The 27,445-nt window shown below is 35.4% G+C and overlaps 4 protein-coding genes, 4 non-coding genes and 1 pseudogene across 10 annotated transcripts; 3 read left to right on the plus strand and 6 right to left on the minus strand.

Moving 5' to 3' along the window:
• The first annotated feature begins 1,162 nt into the window (after positions 1–1,162).
• On the plus strand, positions 1,163–11,785 carry LOC103857702 (AT-hook motif nuclear-localized protein 21). The gene is made up of 2 exons (XM_009134923.3): positions 1,163–3,275; positions 5,999–11,785. The coding sequence occupies exons 1-2, from the start codon at positions 3,180–3,182 to the stop codon at positions 6,722–6,724; spliced, it is 822 nt and encodes a 273-aa protein (XP_009133171.2). The 5' UTR covers positions 1,163–3,179; the 3' UTR covers positions 6,725–11,785.
• On the minus strand, positions 11,590–15,946 carry LOC103857565 (eyes absent homolog). 3 transcript variants are annotated; one of them, XM_033287290.1, is made up of 6 exons: positions 13,230–15,946; positions 12,831–13,085; positions 12,582–12,749; positions 12,395–12,488; positions 12,157–12,321; positions 11,590–12,071 (listed from the first exon to the last, which is right to left on the minus strand). In XM_033287290.1, exons 2-6 carry the CDS (start codon positions 13,059–13,061, stop codon positions 11,812–11,814), a joined length of 918 nt encoding a protein of 305 aa, XP_033143181.1. In that variant the 5' UTR covers positions 13,062–13,085; positions 13,230–15,946; the 3' UTR covers positions 11,590–11,811. The 3 variants fall into 3 exon arrangements, with proteins under 3 accessions (XP_033143181.1, XP_033143180.1, XP_009133020.1); XM_033287289.1 differs by having other exon boundaries at positions 12,831–13,078; positions 13,223–15,946; XM_009134772.3 differs by having other exon boundaries at positions 12,831–13,076; positions 13,230–15,934.
• LOC117133230 lies at positions 14,819–14,904 on the minus strand. Its single transcript, XR_004457058.1, has one exon. It is a non-coding gene; the product is annotated as a small nucleolar RNA Z101 (small nucleolar RNA).
• LOC117133229 lies at positions 14,970–15,061 on the minus strand. Its single transcript, XR_004457057.1, has one exon. It is a non-coding gene; the product is annotated as a small nucleolar RNA Z101 (small nucleolar RNA).
• Positions 15,132–15,219, minus strand: LOC117133245. The gene has a single exon (XR_004457068.1). It is a non-coding gene; the product is annotated as a small nucleolar RNA snoR14 (small nucleolar RNA).
• On the minus strand, positions 15,288–15,378 carry LOC117133232. Its single transcript, XR_004457060.1, has one exon. It is a non-coding gene; the product is annotated as a small nucleolar RNA U61 (small nucleolar RNA).
• A 255-nt stretch (positions 15,947–16,201) lies between the features above and the next one.
• LOC103857566 lies at positions 16,202–17,647 on the minus strand (annotated as a pseudogene).
• A 1,557-nt stretch (positions 17,648–19,204) lies between these two features.
• On the plus strand, positions 19,205–27,263 carry LOC103857567 (aminoacylase-1-like). The gene is made up of 6 exons (XM_033287292.1): positions 19,205–19,925; positions 25,359–25,386; positions 26,110–26,371; positions 26,458–26,595; positions 26,669–26,902; positions 26,984–27,263. The coding sequence occupies exons 3-6, from the start codon at positions 26,288–26,290 to the stop codon at positions 27,065–27,067; spliced, it is 540 nt and encodes a 179-aa protein (XP_033143183.1). The 5' UTR covers positions 19,205–19,925; positions 25,359–25,386; positions 26,110–26,287; the 3' UTR covers positions 27,068–27,263.
• On the plus strand, positions 19,438–19,929 carry LOC117125665 (aminoacylase-1-like). Its single transcript, XM_033286395.1, has one exon. The coding sequence runs from the start codon at positions 19,438–19,440 to the stop codon at positions 19,927–19,929; it is 492 nt and encodes a 163-aa protein (XP_033142286.1).
• Positions 27,264–27,445: the final 182 nt, after the last annotated feature.

Here is a 27,445-nt window from a genome sequence, read left to right on the forward strand (position 1 = left end):
TTTGATCACTAGGTAGGAGTTAGTTTCTTTCATGTTTTACTGTTAACCGTTAATGTTTAATAAATAATTTAGTTTTAAAATTTGAATCAAACTCATTTTACTATTACTTTTGGGTCAATTCTCTCAAAAGACACTAAAATAATTTTTTTACTAGTAATAGATCTATATAAAATTATTATTTTTTAAATATTAATTAATTTTATTTGTTTAATCCTAAACCTCATCTTCTAAAACTTCACCCCTCCCATGTAAACTCTAAATCTAGATTATTTTTCTTTAGATGTATAAGTGTCTATATACCTATTTGATAAAATAGATTAGACATTTTAACTCATGTATGCTATATTTGTGACAAAAAAAATCTTTACTGCTAACCTTAAAATTTCTCATAGGTTTATCATTAAACCTTCGAGAAATCAAATATAGAACTAATCAACGTGGTATTTTTTTTTTGTTTTAACAATTGAGGATTGTATTAACGAAAGGGTCAATCAAACCTCACAAGAGCATGGAACAAGACGCCGCTGCGCTCACTTGACCGCATGAATCTTCGCGTTGCTTACCATTTATTTAATGTTCCTCCTCATTAGTTTAAACTAATCAAAATGATAAAGCATCTCAAGTTGTTAACCATAGTTAATCGTTGACAAGGAACAGAAAAACCTAGTTAGAGCATCTCCAAAAGAAACTCTATAACTCCAAATATAGAGTTTTTTTCTCTCCAAAAAGGAACTTCAAAACTTCAAATTTGAAGTTTTGAAGAGTGAAACTCCAAATATAGAGTTTCACTTTTCAAAACTTCAAATTTGAAGTTTCATCTTTTTATTTACATTTTAGTCCTTACAATTATACATCATATTTATAATTCTTAAATATTTTTTTGTTTATTGTTTTAATCCTTAAAACTTTTATATCTCATAAATATTTCAAATTTGTTATATAAACTTAAGTTTTACACATGAAATTAAATAAAAAAAATTAAAACAAGATTTATAATATTTTAAAACTAAATTAAACAACAAGAATATTACAAAAAAACATAATAAAAACTTATTAAAAAGACACATGAAGACATAATTATTACTCAAATTTAAATATTATAACAACACTAATAGTCTGGTAAATTTGCTCCGGAACCTCCAAAATCTCCAAAATATTGTTCAACAAATTTTGTGTAACCGAAGATGATTGTTGTTGTTGCTCTTGACGCATTTTTCGTATGATTCTTTCTTGTTCAGATCGAATGTATTCACGAATATTAACATCATCGAAAGAAGCTAAGTTTTTTAGCAATATTTTATTTTCCTCTTTTATTTCTTTAAAAGCTAACTTTTTTGCTTCATTTTGCAGTCGTAATTCAATCATCTCATGATATTTTTTCCTTCTTATTGTACTTTCGTTTAAAAGATCAAGGATTTTTTCGTTTGATGATATCAAACTATCAGCAGACATATTATGAGGATATCCGGTTTCAACAATTTTTGGCTCGTAATCTACAAATAAAAAATAAAGAGAATCATTTCTTACTTCGAAATGCACTAGTTGATCATATATGAGAGCATTATGGAAATAATTTTATGCAATAATGTAATATTTGCTTGCAGTTTAATATTTAATTATGTACTTTTATTTATAATTTTATATTTTAGTGTAAGATTTTTTTTTAATTAATATTTCTGTAATATTTTTATATATGTATTAGTTATTATAGAAGTTTTATGAATTTACATCAACTATGACAAATATAAGGATCATAGTGTAAAATATAAATAATTTTGAAGTTAGGTTTAAAGTTTTACTTTTGGAGAAGAACACATTGAAACTTCAAATATAAAGTTTTGGAAACTTCAAAATAGAGTTCCTTTTTGGAGATGCTTCAAAATAATTTTAATGACTTAATGTGTCAACTTGGTTAACTAACTATAGTTTAGTTACAATTGAACTATCTTCATCGACTTCGTACTTAATGCTCCCAGTAATTTATTACATTTTTTCGAAAATAATTTATTACAAATTTACGACAAAACATTTGAGCTTCCATAAGAGACAGCGTAAATTTGAATGAGAAAGTTAGCGGACCGTTACACTTTTTTTAAGTTTAAGCCTATAAATTTATATGAAAGTGAAAGATTTATATTTATGTTTGTTAAAAGAGTGACTGAATCAGAATTAATCGATGGTAAAAACATTATTAATTAATTGGACATTTAATTAAAACTGAATACCTCATCAAAACTGAATGCCTCCGTATTGACCTCTAATTTAACTGACCTCAAAAGGCCGTAAGCCATTGGACGTATATCAACTTTTATTACCACGAGCCATGCATGAGGACTGATTTTAAGATAAAGAAACTACATATAACTTGTTATGATAAGTTCCTGACGATGAAAAAAGAAAAAAAAAAGATAAGTTCCTGACATTGATAAGCTTACATACATTGCTGGTCAACTTATGGGTGGAGTTAACATTTTCTTTGTCCAAATCTTTTATAGTTTTTCACTCATTTGTTTATGTTTGCATTAGTTTATGTATTGGTTCACCTATATATAGGTATTGTTACTAAGAATCCTAGTCTAGCCTTTCGCTGGTCACATTGTAGAAAACATGTAATTGTATAATAAATATATATACTTGATTTATAATAATCACATCAAAAAAGATCAAACAAATTATATATTTTCCTCATTCTTGGGATCTCGATGGTGTCTCCAAATATCCAATGCTTTATTAGGCGAGAAGACATAGTACAATGGTAGATTCTTCAATAACATATATATACACCTAACAAAATCTAGAAACGCAATAACGTCTTTATACATACTCGGCAATGTAATAATAATTAAGACTTGTGAGTAACTTTGGACTCGAATTTGATTGATTCTATTATATACATATACTGCACTACATACACAGAGAATAAAACCTTATAATAATAATTGTCTTTTGGGGCCAATTGGGTCCAGAGAAAAGACTTGGTCGTCTACTTCTTTATCCCCATTCTCTACTTCAAAACATTTCATTTCTCATGTTTCTATATATTTTCTTCTCTACTTTTTATTAGTATTCCCGCTTGCCTACTATCCCTAAATCATTAGAATCTCTACTTACTTTTTTAAAATCTCTATTCCCCTGTCAAATATATTTTGTTTTCTTAATTATTTCTCTTTGATATTGGCATGGCTGGTCTCGATCTAGGCTCAACCTCTCGTTACGTCCACAACGTCGGCCAATTCTCCACCGACAACCACCACGAAGATGATGGTGGCGCTGGAGGAACACTACAAGAAAACATCAATTTTGAGACTTTTCTTGCAACTACAAATGTTAGTTGCAAAAATGTGTGACTAATTTCAAACTAATTTGCAACTATTTTTCAATTAGAAAAAAGAAGTCATATATTAGTTGCAAATATGCAACCGTAACAGAAGATGGTATTAACGTCGCTCTTTTGAGACATATTTGTGACGTTTTCGTAACTAGTCCGCGTAGTCACAAGAAAGTAGCATTTTTTATGACCAAATTACAACTACATATGTAATTGCAAACTGGTAGTTATAAATTAGTCCCACAATAATGTAAATCTCGTAGTTGCAAAATGGTAGCCGTAGCTTTGTAACGATTATGAGACTACTTTGTTTAGTTAAAAGCCAACAAGTCACAAATTAGTTGCAAATTTCATACATTTATTATAAAAACATGTATATTAATGATACGTGTATATTAATGGCTACTTTAACATGTATCTAAACCATGTAATTGAGGTAAATGCATTTTGAGGTTTAGGATAAAGTTTTGGCACTTGTCAATTTAATTGCAAGGTTAATACAATTATCTGTAACTTTTTTGCAACTTTTAAATGTGTCGTAGTTGCAATGTAGTAGCAAAGATAGTATCATTTCTTACAATTATATAAGTTCAATTATTCTTCTTTTTTGTGCAACTTGTAAGTTTAATTTTTCATATGCTTTAATTTTTTACTATGAACCACTAGTTAATAAACTAATAAACAAAAAATTAACTATATCTTGAATAAATTTGAGTCATTTAAAAAAAGGATATAATCACACAACTAACACATTGTATTAATTTTAGGTGTATTTTTTTTTTAATTTTGATTGTAAATTAATAAACTTAACAATCATTTTAATTAATGTCTCATATCTTAGTATATATCTTGTATATAGATAAATTATTTTGAAGCTATAGACCATTCTATAAGATGATTATAAGTTACTTTGGGATTTAGGATAAAATTTTCACTATTTCCACTAGTAGTTGCAAATTAGTTGCATTATTGTCTACTTATTTACATATATAATAAAAAATGATATATAGAGTTTAGGGTATCATTAGCTACTAATTTGAAACTGTAAACACACAATAAAGTTGCAAATTAGTCACAAGTAATAGCAAATGTTGTCCTTTACCAAAAAAAATAGCAAATGTTGTTACTAGTTTGCCACTGCAATAAAATGCGTTTTACTATTAATTAGCCAAAATAGTTATTTTCTAAATATTTTACTATGAATCTTTATTAAATAACAGAAGACACTCAAAAGTTTTTTTATCTTGTATAAAATAGAACAATCGATATAATCTGGATATATGCACATATTCACAAAACATATGTTGCCTAAATGTAACATTCATGTGTAATGATTTGGATTTAGGTTGAAATTTTTTCAATTAGATTGTTCTACATTAATGATTTTATATTCTCTTTACTTAATATATAATCATATGTATTCTTTAGATATAGTAGTTTTTAAAAGCAATCAAAAGATATTTAAGGTTTAGGGTATTGTTAGCCACTATTTTGCAACCATTTGCTTTAAGGTAGTTGCACTTTAGTAGCATAATTTGGTTGATAAAATTTGAAAGCTTGCTTCTGAGTGGTCAAATCAAAAAGGCAAGGATTGGCTTTTGTCATTCATCCGCCGTTGATATTAATAAATCTAACAGCCACAGTTTAATCAGATTCTTTTTTCTTCCTCTTCTGTGCTTTCTCCTTTGTCAGTTTCACACATCGAACCTTTTTATTCTCTTCATCTTCTTCTTGAAACCTTGTCGCATTCTTTTCTTTTTCTTTTTTTTTCCTCTTCCATTTCTCTTAGTCTTTGTTATTTTTCTTCATCTCCTTATGCTATTCTAATTGATTTTTGTTTTGTTTACAGATCTGAGAAAAAGGAGCAGCTATAAGACGGGAAGAAGAAGTGGTGGTCTGACAGAGCAGACGCGCCAGAGATGGAGGTGGTCTAACGAATCGAAGGAACTGTAGAGGCTGTATGTATTAGACCAACACCGGTGGCTCCACGACCAGATCGAGTCGTGGCTTCAGTTGGAACCACTCCAAGTCGTCGCTTCAGATGGAACTTCGAGTCGTCGTGGAGCCGTGCAACTGGAGCCGGTGGAGAAGCTGGTGGGAGTCCGAGATGTTGATGGTGTATTTGTGTTTATATATGTGTATTTATCTTTGTAATTTGACTTTTTAATTATATTTAAATTAATATTAAATTTTGATTCTGAAACTTTTTAAAATTATTAATTATTTTTTATAATTTAGGGGATTCAAACTAATAATTTATTAACCATTAATTTGTTAAAATATAAATAATATTGTTGATATATAATCATAAATACTTGTGACTAATTTGTAACTATATATAAATATTGTAGTCACTAATATTAGCAACTAACTTATAACCAAATTAGAATTGAGACTAATTAGCAACTACTTTTTCAAGACTAATGCGTATCGAAAAAAAGTAGTCTTAAATTTTGTCCAACTACGACGATAGTTACAAATATGTCGCTAGTTTACTACTGATTACGTAGTTTCACCGTAGTTGCTCTTTTGCAACTAATTTGCAACCAATTTTTTTTGCGACGAAGTTTTTTTAACTACATCTAGTAGTTGCAAAATAGTTACATTTTCGATATTTGCAACTATCTTGTAACCATTGTTGCAGTTGTAAAATTGATGTTTTCTTGTAGTGGAAACCACCATCATCAAGGTTTAGATTTAATAGTATCTAATGACAACTCTGGACTAGGCGGTGGCGGAGGAGGAGGAAGCGGGGACCTCGTTATGCGGCGGCCACGTGGCCGTCCAGCTGGATCAAAGAACAAACCGAAACCTCCTACGATCGTCACGCGCGAGAGCGCTAACACTCTTAGGGCTCACATTCTCGAAGTGGGAAGTGGCTTCGACGTTTTCGAGTGCATCTCTACTTACGCGCGGCGGAGACAGCGAGGGATCTGTGTTATGTCCGGAACCGGAACCGTCACTAACGTCAGCATCCGCCAGCCGACAGCGGTCGGAGCTGTTTTGACTTTGAGAGGCACTTTCGAGATTCTTTCCCTCTCTGGTTCTTTCCTTCCGCCGCCTGCTCCTCCAGGAGCGACTAGCTTGACGATATTCCTCGCCGGAGCTCAGGGACAGGTCGTTGGAGGTAACGTTGTTGGAGAATTGATGGCGGCGGGGCCGGTGATGGTCATGGCGGCATCTTTCACGAACGTGGCTTATGAAAGGTTGCCTTTAGACGAGCATGAAGAGCAGTTACTGGTCCAAAGCGGCGGCGGAGGCGGAGGAAATATTTACTCGGAAGCCACAGGGGGTGGCGGTGGCTTGCCGTTCTTCAGTTTACCGATGAGTTTGCCTCATATGGGAGGTGAACATTGGCCGGGAAATTCTGCCGGCACCGGTAGGGCTCCGTTTTAGCTTCTGTTTTTAAAAAACTTCAGTTTTTTTTCCCTCTTTTATTTTCACGGAATTTATGGAATTGTGGTTGTTTTTCTTACATATCAATTGTTCATGTATTGATCCTTGAGTACATTTTTTTTTTAGTTTTTACTTATAGGTTGCCGATTTGTTTTTTTTTAAGTTTCTAAATTAATTATTTTCGACTTAATGAGCAGCATATATATATAATCTATCTGTTATTTATTTTTTCAGTTACCTTTTACTCACGCATATATAAATGCTTCGAGTTCCCTGGTTTTATTAGATACTACTATATTAAAATTTCACATAATTTATTTTGTGACATACTAACATTCAACGGCATTAACGGTTGAAACTTTTATATCCAATAACAACTTACACTAACGCATTTTATTGTAATTTATGTGACCTAACTATATCATACACACTTTTTCTCTTTGATTATAATTTCTTAATGTTTATTATCACAGATTTATAGCGAAAATCACGAACAGGAAGAGACATAAAATATAGCATATTTTATCAAAAAAATATAAAAGATACATTCACCCTTAAAATTAATCTAAATAGCTTTATTGTAACCCTCAAAGGCTCAACCCCATCAGTGTTGCTATCTTGGGAAACGGCAAACATATTGTAGCAATATATATCACTGAATCTATATATTCCAATGTTTTACATGTATTTTACCGAACAAAAATGGTTCAAAGATATAAGTATAATGCAAAATCAATAGGAAAAAAATTCACACTCATTGAGCTCGCTAGGGTTTTTCCAAACACACATGACTGAATAAAATTTCCACCTTTTCAAAGTTTGAGGTCACCACCATGTGAATAAAAAAGTACTAAATGACAAGAAATGCTAAACGACAAAGAAGATTAAAGTAATACTAGTAAAACACTACAAAGAAAAGTGGAAGTGGAGTGCTAATTAAGAAATTAAATTATTAATCTGACCATTCCATTCCAATCATCCTACTATATAAAAGGAGCTAAATCCTAGCTTCCTAAGCCTTGCCACATGAACAAAATAATCAGAACCAACCATTATGCCATGTCATTCCGGACTGGACTTTAAAAAAAAGAAAACCAACCATTAAAATATGCGAAGAGTCACGGTTTAACCTGGTTCAACTCCAGTTACATCATAATAAAACAATGCATGCATTGATTGTTGATTATTAGTCTTCTAACTACCACATCTTTGCCATCCTAAATCAAAATCGATTTTTACAACTTTAACTTGCCCCATACTTAATATTCTTATAGCTGGTGAACAATTTAATTTAGGAAATCGTTATATTTCATGTCAAAAATGCATACTGTATTCATTGAAAATTAAATAACATATATTCTACCATTAGGATCAAGAACTCTAATCTGAAGACTATATATTCATCCCCTCTCACTCTGAAAAAACCACTACCGCCAACCGTTCAAGATTTTGTGTAAGTCAATATTTGAAAGTCACAATTTTGTCAATTTTTTGGCATAAGTGATATGTTTAAGAGTTGGATAGTTAAGTCCGTATGCGGTTGGGGACGTGGGGCTTGGCTCACCTTCCACTGTTTATTTTCAATTGTTTTAATAATAGATTCATATTGATAATCTGTGCGAACAAACGTATAAGATTTTAGTTGGTTAAGATTAAACATAGACCGACAATCTTCCGTCTTTAGCTATTGGTCTCCGCCAAAAAAATTTGATTTAATATAATAGTTCCTGCCTGCTAAGCTACTACAATTGTAGTTCACGTCTATCGGTCATATAAAATATTTAGTTTTTTTTTGGCTTTATAAGATTTTAGTTTGTAATTAATCTCATGGTTCGATTTTATCCATTGAGACCTTTTTCACTATGTTTTATTATCAAACCATTTCACTTTGCCTAACATTTAAATATTCTTTCCTTTGTTTAAGGATTGATTGTTCCTCAATACCATGGTCAAACCAACCGCCAATGATCTTCCGCTTATGGGAGGTATTTTGAATTTACAAGTGCATTTTTGAATCAAAAACATTATTAGTATTGATATATTAATTTAATACTTTAATCCAAATCTTTAATAAAACAAATATAAAATACAAATTATGTTTTATATATATATATATATATATATATATATATATTTTTTTATATTTTTGACTATTTACATCTTATGAAATTTGAAGTGCACAAAAAAAAAGAAAAGTTACATCTTATCTGATAAGATTCCAAATATATAAATACAATGCTACGTTTTGATTTTTGTTTATTGCTACGAAACATTTTAAAAACTTGGGAAAAGGTAAAAATACAGACGACATGACCGACCACTCCTTTTCTCCTGGTTTGCAAGAATTTAATTGAGTTGCTTAATATTTGTTCCAAATTAATATATAGTCCCATCAGAATCATAAATTAATAATCTATCTCTATATAATTTTATATAAGTACTAAATAAAGATATTTTTGTTCATTTTATAGTTACAAAACTCTAATAAAACAAATATAAACATTATTAGTAAAATATGTTTTTTATTTAAAAATACAAATTATGAAAAAAACCACAATTAGTTCTTAATAAAAAAAATCATGCTCCCAACTGTATCAACAGATTCGTCATTCACCCCTAGAAGATACATATAGGAATAATTAAATACTTTGGCAAAAAAAAAACATTTTTGTGATGAAGATTCTTAGATGATGATCGTTTTCTATACAAACATGCGGCACCTCTACACCATTGTTTTAATCCCAGGAAAACACGTAGAAATCCATTAACACAAATATTAACATACTTTAATTAAATATGTAATCCGCGCGGAGCGCGGACACCGGCTCTAGTATCTTTAATTGCCCAACCCATTTGATGCTAGCTAAGCTGTCACACGCAATTATCTAAAGCAAAGTAGCCGGAAATGTTCATCACAAAACATTTAGTACTGATTTACAATCATAACATTATTTATCTCAAATATAATATTGCTTATAGCTTGGAATAAACAAAATATTTCTAAAATACTGTTTCATCGATTAAAAGCAAAACCAACACGATTTATGGATTCTAAACTTACATAGTGCTCATTTACTTTGATTGTGAACTAAAACATTTTTAATATATGCTTTTTTTTTTCTATTTTCCTTTTGTATTTTTTATATCCAAAAGTTAGTATAAGATTTTCAGCTTGTAATATCTACAAATCTGAAACAAAACTTTGACAATATTTACTAATATACTGATGGCTTTGAAGTAATAACTTGAATAACTTTTCTTTCTTTCTTTGTTTTCATTCGACCTTTCACAAGGAAATATATTTCTATATTGCGAAGAAATACACAATTGTTGAAACTTTTTTTTTTGTAAACTTCACAATTGTTGAAACTTTCACAATGGAATTCTAATGAAATAGCTTGCCTGTTGGTAAGTAATAGTAATGATCCATAACAACACATACACATTATTAGAGATATATATCTGCTGGTTTTCGTTGGGGATGAAATACTTTTATTATTTCAAAATAATATACTGTAGCCATGAGCAGATGAAAGTGTTGATATAAAAATACAAAGTGTGGGTAAAGTAGAGACAGCCATGATTTTTACCAAGTACAACGGATCCTTGTTCTTTCTTCACAGGATTTTATGTCAAACAAACTTTTACAAAAAAATACTGTTATTATCAAGAATATAATTAAGAATTCTAAAACAAGCTAACCAATCTTTCTTTATGTAAAGTCCATAAAGTTGTAAAAGATAGTTTCATATACATAATATATACTTATTAGTAAAACATTAATGATCAAAACTATCACATCCAAATGTTTGACCGCTAATATTTCTGTGTTCATTTTAAATAATGTAATGCCTACTTGTTCTGTTATCAAGCTTAGATTGGAGAGACACAGTAGCGCTTATTTTTAAAATTGGTTACTATGATGACTAAAAGTACATGAATATAAAATAACTCCGATTTTGTATTTTATGCAGTAGTTGCAACAATAATTTCTTTTTCAAAGAGAACCGTTTTTGTTGGTTCATCGTTATCCAAATTCAAATATTACGACATCTTCCATATCAACAGGATTTTTTTTTCCTTGTATTTTATATTTCTTTTTCTGTTATCTCTTAGAAGAGTTATTTTAAAATCTTAGTAAAATTAAATAAGTATCTATATATATATATATATATATTATTTTTTGACTATCTATATTTCTAATAATCAAAAGTGTTCATATCAACTTCAGCATAGTCATATTAGTATCTGAATCAAATCCAAATCCATCCAAACACCAAAACTCGTTATGTTCTCTAAATGTTTCAATCTATTTGTTCTAATTTTGATCAATCGATCAATACTACTGTCTCTACCATGCATGGCGACTTCCATTGAATCTCACATAACTGTGACTTTGTTTCAAGGGAGATAGCACATTACCAGGTCTCATCTACCAGTTGACCATAGTCATTCGGGCATCACATCTTAATTTCAATCCTATTAAGTGAGTTTCAGTTACAAACGGTGGGTAAAAACTCGTAGGAAACAATCTTTGGCCAAGCAAAATCTTGAGATATCGACATAACTATTCAACAACTACTGGCTAGCTCTAAGCAGTACAATACATGAGTTACTGTCAAATAAATGCTAACTAACTGAATTGTTATACGCAAGAAGTATTGAACTCAAGATTCATCATGCTATCCACGAGTTAAAAAAAACTGATATTTGTGGCATGTCGTAAAGAAGATGTTGCGACCTACTTCAGCAAGATCAAAGCTATGCGGGATGATCTTGATTTACTACGAGGCAGCACTTGGTTGTTGTTGTTGCAACAAATTCGATTAACAAGAAATGTGAGACGAGTAGAAACAACACGTCCGTACAAATCCGACTATATGAGAATGTCTCTCTCTCATTTTTCCATTTACTTGTGATGGCTCACCATACAGTAACTAGCAATCAAATATTGCAAAAGACAAAATCTTAAATATAAAACTACAAGAGGAGCTGCTTGGTTTATAGATACCAAATACAGCAGCAAAGTAGTAATGTATACACAATGGTGAGTTTGCATGTTACAAAGGAAAAGGCTTTCCTGGTACTTACTCTTTGTTGGTATCAGTATCAGAGTTGCCATATACAGCAGCAAAGTAGTAGCTCACAGTCTTTGGCGTTACGCCAGGGAACCTGTAGGAGCTATCCGGCTGCAAATCAATCTTAACGAATGGCCACTGCATCGTCTGCGCGGCTGCACACTCTTCCCAACCGTCCCCAATCGCACAGAATCTGAACTTAGGATGGTTGTAACGCTCCTTGATCCATTTGAAACATTGGAGCTTCCCCACATCTATTGAACTGTACACTGAGAAAAGACACAGAGCAAATGAGAGAACAAGTGTGTGAATCTGAAGCTAAACTATCCCATTGAAGAAGAAGGGGTTACTTACCATTTTCATGTCTCAAGAACATATCTAACCGGAAAAGCAGGCACTTCACAAGGCTTGGTATGAGTGCCCCTGAAGTCACTAGAATGTGTATATCCTGAGAACTTCGATCTGTTCCATCAACAGAAGCTTCTTTCACATTTGAACATTGCTCTAAGAAGGCCCTTGCTGCAATCAACACAAAACTATACTCAGCACTAAACACACTTAAAGAACAGAACAACAAGAAACAGATATTCACCGGAAGAAAGCCACCGGTCTGTGTATCCATCTGTCACTTCATACAACTCATCCAACACACTCATTGTTCCACTGTCAACTATCCGAGCTAAACCCTATTGCAATAACAAAAGAGAGAAGAAGCTTCCCACTTGAGTCGTCATATAACATCCAAGCAACAAATAAACAAACGAAAACGCACCAGTAACCTTTTCGTATCTCTCCGCAACGGCTCTATGCCTGTACGCTAGTTTCCTCTTGTTCAAGTCATCAGTAGGAGAAGCAAACTCGTCTTGCTTGAAGTCATACCTAGAAAGATCCTTCCCATCATCGTACTCCCTTATAGAATCAATAAACGGCTCATTACAATCCTCAACCTGCAAACAAAACAAAACACAAGTACTGATGTTTTAGTGTCTGGTTTTGAATAAGTTTTTGTGAAAAAAAAAAGAACTTACTTGCTCGTAGAAGAAGCAATCGTCACAGATTTTAAGAATGTGTTTCTCCCACTTCTCACCAATCTCTACACCTCTTTTAACATCTTTAGAGCCGTTGAAAGACTCAGCGTAGGTCCCGTTTAAGAGAGATCTAAGTAAGATAAGAGTCTCGTCCATGTCCCATATGTATACATTCACTGGTCCATCATCAGAAGCCAAAGCTTCGAGCTTTTGTGATGTATTAGCATTCATGGTCTGCCCTTGTCCCTGTAATAACATGAAGATTCAGGAGATGCGACAGTGTTGGAAAATCAATTGAGAAAGTAACGATTTTGGGCGAAGTTATATTTATAAAAAATTAGAGCTTTCAGATCGAATGAGTATCGGTGAAAGATAAGAGAAAGTTCAAAAATAGAATACCTGCCGCCGATAGGATGAGCGAGATCGAGCTCCGGAGCTAAGTGACGGTGAATGTTTTCGATTACAAGACGAAGGGGGGAGGAAGCAGGAAGCGGCTCACGAAACGACTTCGTTTTCAAATATCATTTTGTGCGTAGCCCAAATGAAGGTCCATTAAGACATTTAAAGGCCCATTAAGACACACCACCAGAAATTGAAAAAGCTTTCGTCTTTATATTTCTGTTTCTTGCATGTGCCCTTGGCTCTCTTTTTTCTCTCGTCTAATTTGAACAAGGATTTTTTCCAGTGTATTTCTAGAACATAATCTTGAGGTTTCTAGTGAAAAAAGATCCTGAAATAGATGGGCATAGTTGGAGGGGTTGAAGTATGCAAATTGACACGAGTGGGTTAAACATGAAGGCCATGTTGCCCCCATTGGCATCACTGACCAGAGGGTAACTTTTGGTGCCTCAAACCCGGTTACTTGTTTCACAATCTAACTGTAGACATAGCTCAGAAGTTGCTCTACATCAAATTAGTCTTGTTGCAGTTAGAATTTGAAAAGACTCTAGCTCTATGGAGAATGTTATAAAGATAATAGCTTTGTAAGATGATTTGCTGAAAAAATAGGAGAAAATGACATTCATGTTGCAAGGCCATTTAGGTGAAGTGGTGTTTGTGGAACTACCAGAGCAAAATGGTTCAGTGAGTAACAGTGGAGAGTGTGAAGGCAACAAGTGAGCACAATATGTTTTTCTATAGGATCGTATTGTTCAACAAAACATGGAACAAACACTCTGTCGATGGGAGGAGAAGGCTACGATAACCGTGCAAAGACTCTAGCCGCGACAACCAACTGTCACCGTTAGACCTACAAGGGCAGAGGGTTGTTGATCCTCACCAAGGTTTGGTGGATCAAGATCTTTTCTATCTATATTTTGTAGAATCAATGTTGAAATGGGTAATGTTAATGTCCTTTCAGGTATTTAAGGTGACATTAGGGAGAATTGTAGAGTTATAATTGCCTGAATAAACAGATACTTAAACACTTAATTTGACATGGGAGAATATGTGGTCTTACACAGTTTACAAATATATCAAAATTATATACTCCATGGAGGTGGGAGTTTCAATCTATTCAAAGATCCTTAACTTTAATTTCCGTACTGACAGTTTAGCTCTACTTCTCATTTCCTGAATTTTAATGCAATTTTACTTTTACACAGACTTCGAAATTACGTGGTGCAGTTTTCACCTATCTCCCCAAGGCTAATTTGATTTTTCAGTTTATGTCACTAAAACAGATAACCAAAGTTTCACAGAAAAAATCCATTTATTGGACAGATAAATATCCATACAATCAATTTATCAATTGAGGGAGAACGAGATTCAGATGGTAGTGCATGATGTAAAGTTCATCAGAAGATGTCAGAGTTGGATTGTTCTATGGTATCATCGTCATCATCATAATCATCGCTCTCTCCTCTCATACAAATCCGTTTAATATTTTTGAACATTGGAGAAAAGACAAAACTGAAGAATAGAGAACTCAACTGTTTGTCGAATTGACTATTGATGTAACTCGACTTATAACACAATGTAATTTTTCATTTGGGCATCAGAAAATCATAAAGATTACATCAACAAGATTCAGACGCAAATTACCCATGAAATACAATTTCATCATATGCCCCAACAAAATTAACAAAAATAATAATCAAAATCAGCACCAAACATAAAATAAAATAACAACATATTGAATCTGAGAATCAGTTCTCCAAGGTGAATAAACATCAATATAATATCAGTCGCAAATTACCCATTTCTTTTATGAGATTCATCATATTCTCAGATTCGATATTAATTCAGAACAAAACTCATTAAAAACGAAAAAAATATTTATAAGAAAGGCTTTTGAATAAGTCGATCAGAACCTGTCGAGATATCACAATAACATCACAGAATGTTTCAGGGGATTGACAGACCTGTGAAATTTCTATCGTCACCTCGACTTATAAACCTAAAATAATTATTACTACCATAAAACCCAATCCAATCAAAACAAAAAATAAGAATAAAGAGCTCAGAACTTCTTAGAGGGATGTGTTTAACCGTCAGCGATGGAGAACAAAGCCCACATCTCTGGCACACGATTTTTTCATCATAGCTGACCATTTAAACGTGTAAAAAATCAAAAACATAAAACAATCGAAAACAAGACGGACACAAGTTGTGTTGTCCTGTCGGGCTGGCGAATGTATATATAGTACATTAGTTAAGACGAAACCCTAATTGTATTATTCTTTTATGGGCTTTTGATTTATCTAATTAGTATGGGCTTATCTGCAAATTTGAGTAAATTACGAAAGGTCCATTGGATCTCCATGTGCGGCTTTTATTCTCACTTTCTCTTGGAGAGCATAACCTGAGATTAAGGATGACTAATCTATCTATCTTCCCTTAATTAATTTTGTTATGTGCGGATAGTGAGATATCGTTCTTTTTTTCGGCAACACAGTGATCAAATCTCCAATTTCAAGCCATGTATTAGTTTTGCCATCTTTTATTTTAATTTTGCAATTAACATAAAATTGAAGTGATAGAGAGAAACCGCAGACGAGTAACGAGAAGGCATCCAAATTTGACGAGGGCCAACTACATTATGTTTTTTAAAAAGAAAAATTAGGATTGACTTTTAAATTTATTTGGTCAAAGTAAACTCATATTACGTAAACGATCATGACACATTCATAGATTATTATATAGCCCCGGATGACAACTTGATTTAGTTTGCGATATGATAGCTGTAGTATTCTGTTTTTTTTTATACATAATAATGCATGTGGAGAGTTAAAAAAAAAACTTATTAGCTACATATAGCTACATTTATGTTGTTTACCAAAAAAAAAATATATATATATTTATGTTTTCGGTTATCAGTCACTAGAAAACTTTAGAATTTAACATATTTAAACTAAAACAATTTAAAAATGTAATTTATCCAAAAGTTACTTTTGATACCATATGAGTAAATCTCATGCATTGTTGTAGTAACTTTTTTTAGTTTGTACTAGCTTTCATAAGATTATTACAACAATTTTTGTTTGCTTGTGAAACAGGGAACACTGAAACCCAAACATGCATGAGATTTCATTTTATTATTTCAACATAGAGACGACCGTCCAACAATAGTCTTTAGAGAGCTTTTTAGCAGCTAAGGTTAGAACCAGGTTCCACACCAAGCTGCTCACAATACTCTCTATAATACCTAATCCTTGAATTAACCTTATCTGGACTCGCACCGTCACATTCTACTTTTCCATTAATGGCTCTAATGGTGGCTCCAAATCCTTGGCTCAGTACCGGCCTTACGTTATTCACCCAAAACCACAAAGCTGTCCTGAATGCTACAGTTGGATCGCTACCTACGAGCTCGGGCTGGCTTAAAAGGTCGAGACCGAGACTCTGACCACATGGTGCGTAGTTGTAGTTCCATGATAGCTGAATCGGACCACGGCCGTAGTAGTTTTTGCCAGCTGCACATGGGTATTGTGGGAAATCCTTGTCGTTGCAGTAGTTTTGTGACGCTCCGTTTATCTCTTCTATGTAGCAGAAATCTACATGATAGAAAGACGCACACATGAGACCATGTACTTAAATAAGAAACAGCTTAATTAACTTGGATCAAGTCAAATGTTCAATTTTAATAAATATATATATGGCAAATTCTCACAAAATATATAATGACAAAATATAACACATAAAAAACCATAATAACATTAATTTAAGGGAAAATAATCACTCCAAACCTAAACTATTATTGTAAGCCTCTATTTCCACCTTGTAAATGTTAAACCTAAACCATAATCACTAAATCTAAATTCAAATATAAAATAATTAAAATATTCTTTTTAATTTTTAGTAAATGTTATTTTGAATTTTTTTTACTCTTGCTATTTTTGGAACAAAAAGTGTTTATTGCTATTTTAGGTTGATGTACGAAAAAAACTTAGAAAAATATTAGAGAAAGTGAAATGAATTCTTACATCCGACCTCCTGGGTGAAATGAGCAAACATAGTAGCAATTTCAAGCCTTGAAACCGAATTGGCAAAACTGGGGAACGTATTAGCGGCGTTAATAAAAGCATCACGTGTGTAGAATCCTTTTCCGGCGCAGTCACTACCGGCTCGGTTGGTAATACCGTCAAAGAAAGATTGTGATACAATGGTACCTAGACTTTCGGCTTGGGTTGTACAAGGACCTGATTGGCAACCTGGACCACAGTAGTCGTTACCAGTACCGCAAAAACCGAACTGGCTACAGCATAGGTCCGGGGAACAGCCGCAGTTCTGGGACTTGACGGTTTCGGAGTAGAAACCTAAGAGGCAAGAAGAAGGACTAATGAGGTTTTTGTGAGAGTCATGTTTTAATTTGGTGATTGATTTGTGGATGAGAAGGAATGAGAAGGAAGATGTTGTAAGGTATATATATAGGGATATATGTTGGGCAGCTTGGTCATTTGATTATTCGGATGTATATAGTGAAGGTTTTGACGACTTTTAGTATTCTTGTTCTTGCGCATAACCAACATGGACTTGGTCTAAGAACTCTAATTTTCCTTTTCAAAACAAGACTGTTATGTAATATATCACTTCTTTATTTTCCAGTGATTTAACAAATATATCAATGTCTTCTTTGATATATGAGATGATGGAACATACCAAAGACAAGTCCATTTTTAATGGTTTGGTACTTTACTTGTATTATACGTATGTACAAAGTACAAACTAACCGAAGAAATAGCCGCGTCTCTCGACATAACAAGTTTAACTGTGTTTTGTTCTTTCTTTCTAAAACTGAATGTCAACCTAAATTTAATGTGTACCAAAATTGAATCTTTCAAACGAAATCAATGATAATCTTTTTTTCTAAACAAATAATCTTATATAATTGATGGCAATAGCTCTCGTGCATGTAATTAATTAAAGCCGGCCCTTAGAAGAGAAGTCATATATGTCAATGTAAATCTTGGTACCATGTGAGCCGTTGGGTGCATCTATTCAATGTATATTCTTCAGTTTTAGTTTTAAATTTTATCTAAACATCTTCAAAAAGAAATTGACCTCATGAGTAACAAAATTGACCTGGACATGAAGAACCCATTACAAATCTTCCTCGCTAACTCAGTAACTCCAATCAAAGAAAATATAACTATAACCTGTTTGACTGCTCAGTTTCTATTGAATGCAGTTTACACTAATTTTGTTAAACCGAGCAGTCAAAAATAAATTGACCTCATGAATACAATATGTAACAAAATTAGTGTATATACTAGCAATCAATAGAAACTGAGCAGTCAAACAGGTTATAGTTATATTTTATTTTATTGGAGTTACTGAGTTAGTGAGGAAGATTTGTAATAAATAAAGAAGAAAGTTTCATTATATTGAGATTTGATTATGAAAAAGAAAAAAAAATAGATTAAATAATTTGTTAGCTAGGGAAGCTTTTCAACAACAAGTATCGTATAAATTGCAAACTGTATTGATATATAAGTAAATTTATTTATTTTAAATATTATTTGTCAAATATGTGTAAATTAATAACAAATTAAATACATTTCAATCATTTTTTTTATTTGTGTGAAAAATATCAAAAATACATTTTTTAAGAAACAGATGGAGTATTTTATTTTGGAATAATAGTTTTTAAAGTTAAATGCAATACTGGTTACATCTTTTTAAAGGCAAATCTCCAAAATAACACCTTTCTAAGTTTATATCACAAAAATAGTACTCAAAAACTAAAATGACCAAAATAGCATTTTATCTTTTGAAAAATTTAAATTTTTTTATTTTTCAAAATTTGAAATCTTATTCTCAAAACCTCACTTCTCAACTCTAAACCCTAAAACCTAAACTCTAAACCCTAAACCCTAAATTCTAAACCCTAAACCCCACCCCTTGAGTGTTATTTTTGTGAATTTTGACCTTGAATGCTAGTTTGGAAACAAAAACTTGATTTATTGCTATTTTGGTCTTTATCTCTCTTTTTAATAACCATTTACTCTATAGTTAACCCAAATCACGAATTAAATAACGAGACGGGATCCGGTATGGGAGGAGAGGTGCATGTGCTTAGTCACGTGGAAAACGCAGTCTCATAAAACTAAAAGATAAGCTTCTTCAATCTTCACCACTCTGCTCAAGTGTTTACAGTTCCTCACCAATGGCTCTAGACTCGAAGGCGATCATTTCCAGGTTCCAAGATTACCTCCGTATAAACACCGTACAACCTAACCCTGATTACTACGCAGCCGCAAACTTCATTAAATTACAAGCTCAGTCCATCTCTCTCCAATACCAACCAATCGAGTTCGTTCAGGGAAAGCCTATTGTTCTCCTGAAATGGGCTGGCTCAGAGCCTTCGTTACCTGCGATTCTCTTGAACTCTCACGTCGACGTCGTCCCCTTTGAGGCAGAGAAGTGGGATCATCCACCGCTAGGAGCAGAGATCGACGAAGACGGTAGAATATACGCGAGGGGAACTCAGGACATGAAGAGCGTTGGGATGCAGTACTTAGAAGCCATTCGAAAGCTTGTAGCCTCTGGATATAAGCCGCTTAGATCGGTATATGTCACGTTCGTTCCTGATGAAGAGATCGGTGGCGCTGATGGTGTTGGGCGGTTCGTGGAGAGTCGGAAATATTCAAGAGCTTGAGTGTAACAGCCCGATCCCCCGGCGTCCGACCGGGGTTATCGAAGGGGCGTTATGGACACGTGTCTACTCATTTAGACAACCCTACGTATCCCGTTACTGGTCCCGAGAGACGAGCGCATAACCTTCTTTGAAATACCGTCACACCCACATCCATATACTTCTACTTACAGTCCTGCGCACAGGAAAAAATGGAAATGGAGGGGTGAGCAACAAGTTACTCAGTGAAGTGGCTCTAGACCAGCCTGCCCGCATGACACTCTATACTACTCTATGCGGGAACTAGGACCGACTAGCCACTACAATCAGTTAATGCATTTTATCATTTCCTATCGTCATCTGTAATTTCCACATTAACTTCCATTCATTTCTAACAACCTAGTGATCAATCAATACAATGATCTCACTCATTGCCACACAGGTCAAACCCTAGACTTAACCGACTCATCTTACCAGTCCAACTCGATCCTATGACACCTTTAACTCCCCGTTACCCGACCATGATGCACGTTTTTATATCCCGCCTCTCGCGGTTGGCACACGTTCTTTTCATCAGTGGGTAGTCCCAACTAGGCTTCTACCCCATATTCATGTGGATTCGCCACATCTCCTATGGGTGCTTCCATATTCATGTGGATTCGCCACATCTCCTATGGATACCTAGCGTGAACTGCTGCCACACATACTTTTCCTCAGTGGGTAGCCCCCCACTAGGCTTCTACCCCATATTCATGTGGATTGGCCACATCTCCTATGGGTGCTTCCATATTCATGTGGATTCGCCACATCTCCTATGGATACCTAGCGTGGACTACTTACCCCACCTACTTTCCTTAGACTCTCTATATGCTTTCCCACCCATGCTTAACCTTAACATCATTCTTTCATACTTTTACTTATCCTTTCACTTCCTTATCGTTTCCACTTAACCCTTCTCATTCCCAATTACTCCCCTTTTCATTCATACTTGTACTTGGACTCAATCACTAGACGCCACCCGTTATCGGTGTCACACACAATACACATCGCATTCAAGTTCTACTTCAATAACTTTTATAATCACTGCTCACCTATCATCCTAGCATTTATTTCTCTCTAGCATCCTAACTTCAATCACAACAACACATGGGACATCACAACCAAACATACAAGTATCAACTACCAATCAACCATTACCACAACAATTCAATTCAGTTCATCAAGTCCCATTTATCAGTATGAGGGTTCTTATGCATCATGATCCATTCATCTATCATCCTAGCAATACCATGTACTATCAACCTAACTCCCAAACAGGGTCTAAGCAAACCTAACTCCAACATATAGGAGTATACAGAACCATGAAAGAAGGTTGGGTTCGAAACACTCCACCTTAGCCTAGATCTGGATCTGGAAACAAGGATGAAGAGATCTGAACAGATCTGGAACAACTAAACAAGAGAGAGACGAGATCTGGTCACCACCACCACGGCTGCAACCACCACCACCATCACCACATGGCACCGGCGAGGAGGAGGGAGAGAGGAGAGAAAGAGAGGCGTGAGAGAAGAAGAGGGAAGAGGGAAAAGAGAAGCTTGACGGCTAGGGTTTCCAAGTCTCTCTAAATCTCTGCAGAGCTTCGCTCAAGTTTCAGAAAATGAGAGAAAAGAATGGGCTGCATCTCTTTATAAAGGAAAGGGTGAAGGGAACCCTAGGTTTTTTGTGAAATGGGCCGTAGAGAAGCCCATTCTTTTATGAAAATTTTTGGGCCAGGAACCGGGCCGTTACAATTCTCCCCCACTTGAATGGAATTCGTCCCCGAATTCTATATGTCGATACTCCAACTCTAACATCCTGAACCCGAATGGGTAAACAACTCGTCCTTTGAAATCTAATGGTTCATGCAACAGACCAGGTTCCATATTCCTCACGGAGATCCAACGTCCTCTTAATTCCCAAATCGATTCTCCATCAGCGTTCTCATCCCTAGATTGTTTTCATCTCATATGCATTTCCACATCACCACCACTCTTGTCGACGTAATTCTCTGATGGTCATGTACCTCTTCTATCCTTTCGTACAGCAGCTCATCATCAACAATTATATCTGCTAAGCGGTTTCTTGGATCATCTCAGGCTCGAGATTCTGATCTCCCCCACTTTGGTCCTACATAAGGGATTCAACATGGTTGTTCATACAATCCTCATAGGGGATATCCATTTGCTTGAGTCATAGCTAATGTCTTGCATGGATTCAACTAATATCTGATCCATTAACCAACTTCCTCTCTAAGCTCCACACACATGTACATCACATAGGTTGATTGCCATGTCCTTGGCGACCCAACAACAAAAATATATTGTTATCATATTCCATTTCCATTTTGACACATAAAACTCTTGCATCAATCATATACGGCCTCACATCCCACTATTCTCAACTAACAAGTCTTAGTTGCAAAGCTCCATTAAAACCCTCTTGGCAGTTCCTCTTCGAATCCGGATAAATCTGTTTGCTGCCCACTACAATGGCCATTGCGACCGATAAACTTGTCCCATGATCTCTTCCTTCACCGTTGTGTGGTACCCAACCACATCTCCGTTGATTAACTTAGCGAGCACTTCATCTCATGAAACTTAACGAGCTACTCCACACCGAACATATCCTCGTCCTCTGAGTCCTTCGGTCTGGCCATGTTTTCCTTGATGAACGAACCTCCTATCATAGCCCTACTAGTTGTACTGGTTATACTGGTAGTACGCTCCCATCCATTATCACCTAGTGTGGTTCTTCTCGCACTTCCACTCTTGTCACAACGAAACCGCCTTGTGTTAATGACGATGTCGCAAGTTCTCCTTGGGCTCTGAGTATGTGATGCTTGGTTAGCCTATGATCTTCTTACACCAAACAATAGCTCTGCACCCTTTTAGATTAGTTCATGATCCCAGTAATCTTGCACGTTACAACTATTCTTCAGATCGGTTCTCATTTCCTTCAGGAAGCTGTGAATCAGTTCTCGCCCCCCTTAGAGAGTGCCTGACAATCTCCTCAGGGGTTATATCTTTATTGTATTCCCTTACAATCATGTCTCTCGGGCAGATATCCTAGAACTAACCCTCCATTAGATATATGTCATTCTTCGGGAAATACTTTCATTGACCTATGGCCTCAACTTGTTTCACTGCACCTCTAATGTTCCTCTAAACTCATGATATCCGCCACAACCTTCACGCTCTCGGTAGTTACATTAGTCGGGTTTCCATCTCTGGCTTTCCTCCAACCACTCCAACTCATGTGTCTGGCGATGGAACTTCATCAATGGACGTCACCGATGGGGTACCACCTTTCTCTTTATGATGCGCTGAGTCCGAGTGTAGTTCGGGTTCCACCATGCAGGTCCACGATACCCGTAATTGTCACTCTGGTCGATACTGGTTGTCGAAGACATCCTTCAAGTAGACATCCGATCAGAACCATAATAGAAGTATAGATATAGTGGGTGGTTTTGAAATCGTTCATAACTTTCAGAAAAATCACAACTTTCAGAAAAATCAAAACTTTTCACACACTCTTTTCTTTTAGTTAAAACAATTCTCTCTTTTCTTTTTTTTTTTTTTTTTTTTTTAAACGTCGGAAATGCCGATCCCTTAGGACAGAACTAAGGGATCTTAACCCGCTCTGATACCAATTGTAACAGCCCGATCCCCCGGCGTCCGACCGGGGTTATCGAAGGGGCGTTATGGACACGTGTCTACTCATTTAGACAACCCTACGTATCCCGTTACTGGTCCCGAGAGACGAGCGCATAACCTTCTTTGAAATACCGTCACACCCACATCCATATACTTCTACTTACAGTCCTGCGCACAGGAAAAAATGGAAATGGAGGGGTGAGCAACAAGTTACTCAGTGAAGTGGCTCTAGACCAGCCTGCCCGCATGACACTCTATACTACTCTATGCGGGAACTAGGACCGACTAGCCACTACAATCAGTTAATGCATTTTATCATTTCCTATCGTCATCTGTAATTTCCACATTAACTTCCATTCATTTCTAACAACCTAGTGATCAATCAATACAATGATCTCACTCATTGCCACACAGGTCAAACCCTAGACTTAACCGACTCATCTTACCAGTCCAACTCGATCCTATGACACCTTTAACTCCCCGTTACCCGACCATGATGCACGTTTTTATATCCCGCCTCTCGCGGTTGGCACACGTTCTTTTCATCAGTGGGTAGTCCCAACTAGGCTTCTACCCCATATTCATGTGGATTCGCCACATCTCCTATGGGTGCTTCCATATTCATGTGGATTCGCCACATCTCCTATGGATACCTAGCGTGAACTGCTGCCACACATACTTTTCCTCAGTGGGTAGCCCCCCACTAGGCTTCTACCCCATATTCATGTGGATTGGCCACATCTCCTATGGGTGCTTCCATATTCATGTGGATTCGCCACATCTCCTATGGATACCTAGCGTGGACTACTTACCCCACCTACTTTCCTTAGACTCTCTATATGCTTTCCCACCCATGCTTAACCTTAACATCATTCTTTCATACTTTTACTTATCCTTTCACTTCCTTATCGTTTCCACTTAACCCTTCTCATTCCCAATTACTCCCCTTTTCATTCATACTTGTACTTGGACTCAATCACTAGACGCCACCCGTTATCGGTGTCACACACAATACACATCGCATTCAAGTTCTACTTCAATAACTTTTATAATCACTGCTCACCTATCATCCTAGCATTTATTTCTCTCTAGCATCCTAACTTCAATCACAACAACACATGGGACATCACAACCAAACATACAAGTATCAACTACCAATCAACCATTACCACAACAATTCAATTCAGTTCATCAAGTCCCATTTATCAGTATGAGGGTTCTTATGCATCATGATCCATTCATCTATCATCCTAGCAATACCATGTACTATCAACCTAACTCCCAAACAGGGTCTAAGCAAACCTAACTCCAACATATAGGAGTATACAGAACCATGAAAGAAGGTTGGGTTCGAAACACTCCACCTTAGCCTAGATCTGGATCTGGAAACAAGGATGAAGAGATCTGAACAGATCTGGAACAACTAAACAAGAGAGAGACGAGATCTGGTCACCACCACCACGGCTGCAACCACCACCACCATCACCACATGGCACCGGCGAGGAGGAGGGAGAGAGGAGAGAAAGAGAGGCGTGAGAGAAGAAGAGGGAAGAGGGAAAAGAGAAGCTTGACGGCTAGGGTTTCCAAGTCTCTCTAAATCTCTGCAGAGCTTCGCTCAAGTTTCAGAAAATGAGAGAAAAGAATGGGCTGCATCTCTTTATAAAGGAAAGGGTGAAGGGAACCCTAGGTTTTTTGTGAAATGGGCCGTAGAGAAGCCCATTCTTTTATGAAAATTTTTGGGCCAGGAACCGGGCCGTTACATTGAGCATTGCGGTTGTGCTTGACGAAGGTAGAAACATTTGGTAAAGCTTGTTAATATAACTAGGCATGCAGATTCGTTTTTTCCTGAGTTATTCGGTTTATATAAAATTGTGTTGAATTGAATTGAAGTTAGTGAAGTTTCGGCTTCGGTTAATCTTGGTTAAACATGTGGGGTTTTCAATAGAGTTCTGTTAAATTCGGTTATTTCAGTTACTTTGGCTCAAAATTTTGTTAGTCTGGCTCAAGATTTTGATTAAAGTTGGTATGATTTGGTTATAATTTTCTTTAAAAAAAAAAAAATTGAAATAATCAAGTGCCGAAACAAACTGAAAGCTAATTTTTTAACATATCAAATTGAACCCAAAAAAAAAAAAAAATTGGTTCAGTTTGATAAGTTCGGGTCAAAGTCCCAGCCTTATAACTGTCTAGTTAAAGAAGATAGTGTACGTATACGCCCCAAGTATTGGTAGCTCACTTGTAAAGTACAATGTGCAAAGTTTAGAAGTTATTCGCACAAAACTAATATTACTTGATGTTTGTCGTGGACCTCGTGGTTTTGGATGTGGGGATTATGAAGCTTGGTATAAATAGATAGTATTCATATAAATAGATAGTAAATGGTACAAGAGATCTCGTCAATGTAGAAAGAGCTTTTACTCTCTTTTTTTGTTAGTTAAAAAAAACAAAAATGCCTTTGAAAAGAAGAGATGAGCACACAAATTAATATTGTTAACGGTAATGAATGAATCAGGCTTGCCATCTCCAACGGAGAGCTACAGAGTCTTCAATGGAGAGAGGATTCCATGGTCGCTTCAGATCAAAGCTGTAGGACAACCTGGCCATGGCTCCAAGCTCTATGATGACTCAGCCTCGGAGAATCTCACTAAAAGCATTGAGAGTATGATAGATTCAGAGCTTCTCAGTTTGATATGCTCAAAGCTGGCTTGAAGCCTGACGGTGGCGTAGTCTCTGTCAACATGGTTTTCCTCAAAGCTGGCACTCCTTCTCCGGATGTATTATTCTCTCTCTGTTGTTTCAGACATGATAACCAAGGTTGTAATGTCTTGTCTGAACCTGACAAACCCTCTTTTGGATGAAGGGATTTGTGATGAATCTGCAACCATCCGAGGCAGAAGCTGGCTTCGACATTCGTATCCCACCCACTGCTGATCTAGTAGCACTAGAAAAACGTTTGGTTGAGGAATGGGCACCTGTTGCCCGGAACATGTCCTATAAGGTGATATTTTTGAATATTGTGGTCAGGACTTAACAAAGTTGTATCTGATGAAAGAGTTCTCTCGGTATGTCAGCTGTGGCGGTTCGACCAGAATCTTTCAGGGAAGCAATTACTTACCGGAAATGATAATTCAAATCCATGGTGGGTACTCTTACAAAACGCTGTGAATGAAGCTGGAGGGAAGACTAGTGAGCCTGAGATCTTCCCTGCATCAACAGATTCTCGGTACTTCCGGAAAGCTGGCTTGCCTGCGTTTGGGTTCTCTCCTATATCAAACACGCCAAGTTTGCTTCATGATCACAATGAGGTACTGTCATATCCTTCTGTTTGCCTATTATCTGGTTGATCAGTGTCTAGTGCCCTTCTTTCATCTTTTCTTTTTGTGCAGTATCTGAGTCAAGCTGAGTATTTGAAGGGCATTGATATGTATGTCTCAATCATTAAGGCTTTCACATCATACTCTTCACCCTGAAAGAGAGGGTTGACTTGCAAGGGTCAGTGTCACCACACAGGTTTCTCTTGCTCACCCATACGTTATTAATAAGAATGAAACTCATTGCTACCATGTGAATTTCTCTTGTAATGAAACTTGCATTAGTATGTTATCAGACAAATGGATTTCCACAAACAAATTGTTTATTCTTGTTTTGTTTTAGTGTTTTTTTTTTTGCAAACATCCGAATGCTAACAGAAGTGAGAAGTCACAGCATGCACAACATCCATCCTAACACATGATAGTCCCCACAGTCTCAGATTCTTAGTTACCATCCCCATCTTGATCAGCAGTCCTCTCAAAAGATCCATGCCCTCATAAATGTCCCAGCGACACCACCAATAATCAAGTTGTCTT

The sequence above is a fragment of the Brassica rapa genome, chromosome A03 (assembly GCF_000309985.2).
Source record: "Brassica rapa cultivar Chiifu-401-42 chromosome A03, CAAS_Brap_v3.01, whole genome shotgun sequence".
Classification (NCBI taxonomy): domain Eukaryota; kingdom Viridiplantae; phylum Streptophyta; class Magnoliopsida; order Brassicales; family Brassicaceae; genus Brassica; species Brassica rapa.

Coding starts and splice junctions, on each gene's coding strand:
- LOC103857567 (XM_033287292.1), top strand. CDS start 26,288: ATGCTCAAAGCTGGCTTGAAGCCTGACGGTGGCGTAGTCTCTGTCAAC. Junction 26,372..26,457: donor CTGGCACTCCTTCTCCGGAT/GTATTATTCTCT, acceptor TTTTGGATGAAG/GGATTTGTGATGAATCTGCA. Junction 26,903..26,983: donor TGCTTCATGATCACAATGAG/GTACTGTCATAT, acceptor CTTTTTGTGCAG/TATCTGAGTCAAGCTGAGTA.
- LOC117125665 (XM_033286395.1), top strand. CDS start 19,438: ATGGCTCTAGACTCGAAGGCGATCATTTCCAGGTTCCAAGATTACCTC.
- LOC103857565 (XM_033287290.1), bottom strand. CDS start 13,061: ATGAATGCTAATACATCACAAAAGCTCGAAGCTTTGGCTTCTGATGAT. Junction 12,489..12,581: donor TTGCGGAGAGATACGAAAAG/GTTACTGGTGCG, acceptor TTATTGCAATAG/GGTTTAGCTCGGATAGTTGA. Junction 12,322..12,394: donor AGACCGGTGGCTTTCTTCCG/GTGAATATCTGT, acceptor TGTTGATTGCAG/CAAGGGCCTTCTTAGAGCAA.
- LOC103857702 (XM_009134923.3), top strand. CDS start 3,180: ATGGCTGGTCTCGATCTAGGCTCAACCTCTCGTTACGTCCACAACGTC. Junction 3,276..5,998: donor AAGATGATGGTGGCGCTGGA/GGAACACTACAA, acceptor TTTTCTTGTAGT/GGAAACCACCATCATCAAGG.